This window comes from Felis catus, chromosome B3, assembly GCF_018350175.1.
Source record: "Felis catus isolate Fca126 chromosome B3, F.catus_Fca126_mat1.0, whole genome shotgun sequence".
Classification (NCBI taxonomy): Eukaryota; Metazoa; Chordata; class Mammalia; order Carnivora; family Felidae; genus Felis; species Felis catus.
In genome coordinates, this window is record NC_058373.1 from 70,138,579 (window position 1) to 70,146,098 (window position 7,520).

Here is a 7,520-nt window from a genome sequence, read left to right on the forward strand (position 1 = left end):
GGTAGTATTTATTACTCTTATCATTATCAATGTTGTCATCTGAAAAATTTGAATAAATATAAAGGAATATTTATACAAATTATTATTTTCAATTATTATCCTCTCCAAGTGGTAAGAATATAAGTGTTGGGGTTTTGAACACATTTTCATGATGGAATAAACACAAACCATACATCTGGGAATACTTAAATCTATCGGTATGATGAACAGGTCATGTTTCCAGTTCAGTTTATGGGTAAAAATGTGGCCAAATTTGGATGCAAAGCGTACATTTTCTGATTTAATGAGAAAACTAGAAATTATCCTTTGAATCCATATGCTGACTTATTAGTCTCTTTATGGCATTCCTAATGTCTTTATTTCTCAGTGTGTAAATGGCTGGATTCAGGAGAGGTGTGATTACTGTGTAAAACACAGCAAGAAACTTGTCCACCCAAGTGATGCTAAGTGGCCACAGATAGATGAAGATGCAGGGTCCAAAGAACAGCAGCACCACTGTGATGTGGGCGGTACAGGTAGACAGTGCCTTTGATGCTCCATTCTTAGAGTGAAGGCGCACTGTTACTAGGATATAGGTGTAGGAGATGAGTAGGATAATGAAGCAAGTTGTTGCCAAGACCCCACTGTCAGCATTTATCAATATTCCTAGAGTATGTGTATCCATGCAGGCCAATTTGATCACCAAAGGGATATCACAGAAAAAACTGTCCACTGTTCTGGGTCCACAGAAGGGCAGATCTAAAATCATAGCTAGTTGGCTCATGGCATGCACAAAGCCAATGACCCATGATAGCAAAACCAGCCAGAGGCACTTTTGTCTGTCCATGATGCTGGAATAATGGAGTGGCTTGCAGATGGCCACATAACGGTCATAGGCCATTGTCACAAGTAGCACCATCTCACCCCCTCCAAAAAAATGCACACAGAGAATCTGGCTCATGCAGCCACCGAAGGAGATGGTCTTATTATCCTTTAGGAAGTCTATGGTCAGTTTAGGGGTAGTTACTGAGGAAAGGCAGAAGTCCACAAATGAGAGATTGGCTAAGAGGAAGTACATCGGGGAGTGGAGATGAGGGTCAGTGATGAATAAGAACACGACAAGGAGGTTGCCCACAACCGTCATCAGGTAAAGCATGGAAAATGGCAGTAAGAGGAAGTTCTGGAGCTCTCTTGAATTACAAAGTCCACGAAAAATAAACTCAGACACCACAGACTGGTTAGCTTTCTCCATTTAATATATTGTGTTCTCATGTGACCCAAAGGAAGAACTAAGAACTTCTAGAATGGAAAGAAAAATCTAATTAATGCTCAGGTGCTGGAGAGTAGATTAGTAGTACTCATGTCAAAAATTCAAATCATACCATTTTACAAAAGCTCAAAATGGAAAATAAAGTTTTTGTGAATTTATAAGTAGGCACAGTCCGATGGCCCAGAAGGAGAGCTAAGTATAGAAGGGTAGGTCAAAAGCCTTACCTAGCTGAAGTATAGTTGTTATGGGAATAAAAAATGAATATTCTGGTTAAAAATTTCAATAGAAATATATTGGGTAAATAATTTCTCCAAGGCTTGAATGTGCCTCTTCTGCGGGAAAATGAGTAGCTTTAAATATATTCAGAAGTTATTTCCTAGAATCCAGGAGATATCAAATGCTACATTTCTGACACAAAACTTGCTTCCCAGAAACAAATATTGCTTTGTGAAAATGTGTTAGCAGACTGAACCAATTATTTCACTGACTCTGGGAAAAACCGTTCATCAAATGACTTGAGAAAAGATAGTTGTGTTTCCAAAGAGACCCCAGTTACTGACTGTGCGTTCCTAGTATCCAGTATTTCCCTGCATTTGGAATCTGCCCGTGGAAGAATATGACCACAAACTCCTGTTTCCCTTGGCCTGAGTAACATTAACATGCCTTGATGGTCCCTGGTTCTCGGTTCTCATTGGTAACAGAGATTTCTTTTTTGAGGCTGCCCTAAATGAAGGATATATGAAAGCTACTTATACTCCTGACTGTTCTTCAGGAGAAAATATAAATTCTAAGTTTGTTTGTATGTAAACTCTTCATTTCTATTGTTTAACTTGAGCTCTGTGGAAATACATATGTTTACTATTTTCTGTAAGCCAGGAGGCCAAGGTCTTTTTTCATTTTTCCTTCTCTTTTTCCATTTCTTCTTTGGTTTCTCTTCATTTATCCATCTTCCTCATAACCTAATTTTTTTAAAAGTTCAGATTATAAAAGCGACAAACTAGCTCGAATTATATAGCACATCTATGTTAAGCACCTTGAAAACAGTTATCTGTCTTACTTATTCATGTGTTTGTATTCCTTCTGCTGGGCTTAAAGCATTTTGCGTTTCCACCAGCAATGTATGAATTACCTGTGTTTTCACAGGCTGTCCAATGTGATGTTATTGTCATATGATGATGAGAAATAGCAAGTGTATGTAGTTTTAATTTCTTATTGTGATTTTAATCATTTTCCCCATTTTGAAGGATTGATGTTCTTTTTACTCCTTTTTTTCTTTTTACTTTTTCCTGTTAGGTTTTGTTCTTTCTCCTTCTAAGTACTTTCCACAAAAAGTAAGACTTTATTAGAAAAATCAACATGTGCTTATGATGTCTTTGTTAATATCATCTCACTATTGAATTCTAATTATTTATTTAAATTTAATGTCCTTTGATGTATTTTTTGGTTAGAATACTTCACATAAACCTCACAAACTATGTGCATACATACACAAATTATCTATTTTCCAAGTTGTAAAATAAAAAGTAAGAAAACTAGAATATAAACAGGTCTTTGTGACTCCAAAGCTTCCAATATAATTTCCTGCTAGAAATGGCACCTGGTTGAAACCTTGATTTTGAAAAGACTAAGAAACTAAATAAAATTTCTTAAAAAAAAATTTAATAATACAGGGGACCCTGGTTGTCTCGGTCAGTTAAGTATCCAACTGTAGCTCAGGTCATGATCTCGTGGTCTGGTTCATGGGTTTGAGCCCCACATGGGGCTCTGTCTGACACCTCAGAGCTTGGAGCCTCCTTCAGATTCTGTGTCTCCCTCTCTCTCTGCCCTCTCTCTCTCTCTCTCCAAAATAAATAAACATAAAAGTCTTCTGAGGTAAGACTTTTTGTTCTATGAAGAGGTAACAGAGACACAAATAAATGTAAATGGCTAGTAACAATAGGAGTGAGATACACAGGTTCACATTAAAATCTATTCAGTTTCATTGTTTGAATTTTAGGTACTTTGCCCTACAGTTTTTGAGTGAAACATTTCTCCATTTGCTGCTTTGTTCAGGGGAAAACAAGTAAAATCCAAAAGGAATTAGAAAATGTCAGGATAAGTTGGAGGGTTTTTGAGAACCGATCTTCCCCAACCTGGGCATCTGGCAGCATTTAAGGTCATAGAAAGGCAATGCTGTTGTTAGTATTTGAAATGCTGTTAGGAATTCGGAAGTCCCAGGGATTTGTTGGGAGAGAAAACCCATAATCTTGCCCAGAAGACATGAACCAAATAACACATTCAGAACTCTAAGCTCTATAGATAGGTATGGAAAAAAAAAATGCTTTAGGAAAAAAAAAAAAAAAGAATTTAGTCTTAACCTGTGGGGAAGACATTAAAAGTGTGAGTTCAAACATCAATTATCTGGGATATACTTACACTACACAGATCACCTCTGAAACCGGTTTCTTCGCTGCTTACTGAGAGGGCTTACTCCAGAGTCTGCTTTAGGTGACATGAATTCCAGGTAATTTTCTGCCATGAGCATTATTGGAGGGACTGTGTCCTCCTCAGTGTGCCAAGTGTGCACTATGAAGAGTATTGGAGGCTTTCCGTCTCTATCTCTGTGTTTTAAGTAGAGCCCCGTATTTGGAAAGGTTTTTCCTATCATGCTCTTCGGGGATCCTTAGCTTCCAAGGTTCCCTGAGGAAAAGCTGGGTGTTGAGGGCATCATGCAATAAAAATCCACCCTTTTCAAAGTAGATTCAAGTTAGTCTAGTTAAATACAAGTGAAAGTATAAGAGAAAGGCATTTCAAGCCTTTTATTTCTTTGTGTATTTTGAGGATATAACTTTATTTCTTTTGCCCTGTATGTACCATGTCATAAAGGGAACTAAGATGTTGGTACCAATACCAGCAGAAGTTAGATGATTTACATAGATGGGCAGGTGACAGCTAGCTCGTATTTGGCACGTTGCAGCTAGGCTCATGATTTAAGGGCCTACTTGAACCTCACTTCTTGGATTTCAGAGAAATGTTAGGTCTCAACCTTCATGGTACTTCCTTGTGCAGAATCATGTATATTAGTAGTTTGAGTGTAAACCATATGATAGGCATTTCTCTAAGTGTTGAAAAAATAATGAAAGGGTAGTTCTTAATTTACTCTTTTATTAAAGAAATAATATAAAAATGCATGTTAAGTTACTAGGATTTAAACTATTAACATTAGATTTATTTAGATCAAATTTTGAAGTATCTCTTCATCTGTCCTTTCCAATGTCATTCAGTCTTGCAGGTAACAGCTACCAATCCTACAGGGCATCCTTCTTACTGTTCCCATCAGTAAAGATGAGTATACCTATCAACTCAATGTCTTTAGAGAATTTAGCACTTTATCTGTCTTTTGTGTTTGTTTGCAATGTTGATTTTAAAGAAATTAGATGTGAAAGGCTATTGATAAAAATGTTTCATTTCTTTCTTCTCTTATCCCTTATTGGCTTTGCTTCTGCTTGTCTTCTTGCTGTCTCATTGTCTCCCTCTAAAATTTCATCTGTTTCATGTCTAGATCTCAAAGCCTTTAATATATTTGCTCCGTGATCCATTTTATACCCTGAGGCCTAGAATCCAGAACCCTCTCAGTCTGAGAACAGAAGGATTCAATGCCTATTCACTTGCTTGTGTGCGACGACTCACTTTCCAGACAGCATCTCGTATCATCATGATAAAACATAGGTCCATTTTTACAGAGGAGAAAACAGGCAAAAAGAGGCTAAGTGACTTTCCCAAGCATTACAGCTGTGACGTGAAAGACCAACAAGAGATACCCTCTGATTAAGGATGCTGGTTCAGAGGTGAGTTTGAGAAAGTACACAATCACTGTGAAACTTAAAAAAAAGTAAAAACACTTGTAATGCAATATAGTATTTCATTTTATAAATGTTTTTGTAATTTATAGTTTTCACACAAACACAGTTTACATATAGCAAAATTAAATCTTTTAAGTATTCAGCTCTGTAGTTACACATACATGTATATTTTTGATTTTTTTATTTAAATTCCAGTTATTTAATATACAGTGTAATATTAGTTTCAGTTGTACAACATACTGATTCAACACTTTCATACAACACTCGGTGCTCTTTGTGACCAGTGCCCTCCTTAATGCCTATGACGTATGTAACCCTTCCCCTCACCCTCCTCCCCTCCAACAACCCACACTTTGTTCTCTGTATTTAAGAATCCCTTATATCCTTAGGGATAAAGTTAGGGATAGGATTGGTACAGCAATAAATATGGATATTTATGGTGCTAGTGATTGTGAGAGTTTTTCAATGAATAGCTTCAGAGCATCTGTGATAGATTATAGTAGGTCATGGGGGCCAGTGGTGTTTAATTCTTTATGAAGTTGTATATAGGTTAATACTTTTCACTTGATTAGTGTGAGGAATGTTTCAGGAAGGAGCATAGGTATAATTAGGCAGAATATTAATTATGAATGTGGTTTAGGAAGATGAATTAAATCTCTGGTAATAAAGTTTCATTAAAAATTTTTTTAATGTTTATTTATTTATTTATGTTGAGAGAGAGAAAGCACGAGTTGGGGAGGCCAGAGAGAGAGAGAATCCCAAGCAGGCTTCACACTATCAGAGCAGAGTCTGATGCAAGGCTCAATTTCACCAACAGTGGCATCATAACCTGAACTGAAATGAGTTCGATGCTCAACTGACTGAGCCACACAGGCACCCCACGTTTAAGTTTTACACAGTTACTGGGCCATGTTCTTTGGTGGTGATAGGTAAAATTAATTAGATTAATATTATCTCATTTATTAATGTGAAGGCACTTTTGTAATGCAGTCCTTATTTCTCTTGTCTTTTTCTACTGGGGGTAATGTAGAACAGATAGACAGTGACCTGGATTACTCAGATCTGAACTCAGATCACATAGAACTTTAATTGTTGAACAAACCAACCATTAATAATGGTTACAGCATTAGGGTGTCCTGACCCAACCTTGAGGTCATAAACCTTATGAAGCTTTGAATAAGATAGTGCTGTTATCCCTAGGGTAAGTTGTTCTGTTGATCAGTATTTTGGATCAATAAGTGATAAACTTTTTGACTGGTTGGTCTAGATTTTAATTACTTGAAGGTTATTTTTTTTATCCAAGGTCATGCCAAACAAAATTGTTAGTCCATTTACAGTTTAATTATTATTTGGTTAAATTTTTTGTTCATTTTTGGACTGATTAATTAAAGCTCCATAAGGTCTTCTTTTCTTATGTCATTCTTGCCTTTTCACAGGAAAGTCATTTTCATTGATTAAGAGTAAGAGTAAGTAAACCCTTATATGGTCACTCATACGAGTTCCTTTTTTCTGGAACAAATGATTATGTTGCCTTTACACAGTGAGGATACTGTAGCCATTAAATAGATGTCACTGGGCAAGCAGTGCCTCTAATACTAGAAATGCCAGAGGTAATGTTTTTTCTAAACAAGTGAGGTTTGTGTTTGCTGAGTTTCTTTGACTTTTAAAAATCTTTCCTTAAATGCATACCTGTGTTGGGTTAACAATTAATTTAATAAGTAATGAATTATTGGGTTAAACTTATTTTGTTAACTATCAGTGATTGTCCATTCTAATATAAGCTTATGCAAGGAGAAATAACTCATGTTACTCAAGTGAATGGTATTGCTTCTATTAATTAATAGATTAATCCAGTATTAGGTTAGTAGTTGGTCCTTAGTGTTGGAATTTTGATAAATATATTGTTGACCTTGGATACTTTAATTGGTGACCACTTCTAGGCCAACTAAGGTGTTGTTCATTCTTACTATCCAAGGAAGGTTGTATCCTATATCTAAAGATTGTACCTTTTAGTTAATTAATTTATTTTTATTTATTTTTTAAAGCTTATGTATTTATCTTGAGGGAGGGAGAGAATGAGAATGTATTTATTTTGAGGGGAGGGGCAAGTGGAAGAAGGAGAGAGAGAATCCCAAGCATACTCTAGATTGTCAGCTCAGACCTGATGTGGGGCTTGATCTCATGTAATGTGAGATCATGACTTGAGTAGAAATCAGGAGACAGATGTTTAACTAACTGAGCCACCCAGGTGCCTGTAGGCTGTACCTGTTTAGAAAAGTATTTAAATTTATGTTGAAATTATTATTTTTTAAGATAAGTTTAAAAATGAACTAAAATTCTGTTCTGGATGACCAGCTATCACTAGACGTGATAGGCTTTTCACCTCTACCTGTAAATCTTCTCACTCTTTGGCTACATAGGTGACTTTG

At 36.2% G+C, this 7,520-nt stretch overlaps 1 protein-coding gene across 1 annotated transcript; it reads right to left on the reverse strand.

The window, feature by feature from the left end:
* Window positions 1–253: 253 nt before the first annotated feature.
* Window positions 254–1,330, reverse strand: LOC101093693 (olfactory receptor 4K3-like). Its single transcript, XM_003987357.3, has one exon. The coding sequence runs from the start codon at window positions 1,229–1,231 to the stop codon at window positions 293–295; it is 939 nt and encodes a 312-aa protein (XP_003987406.3). The 5' UTR covers window positions 1,232–1,330; the 3' UTR covers window positions 254–292.
* Between the last annotated feature and the right edge of the window lie 6,190 nt (window positions 1,331–7,520).

Excerpts from the sequence above, each read along its gene's own strand:
- LOC101093693 (XM_003987357.3), bottom strand. The coding sequence starts at position 1,231 with ATGGAGAAAGCTAACCAGTCTGTGGTGTCTGAGTTTATTTTTCGTGGA.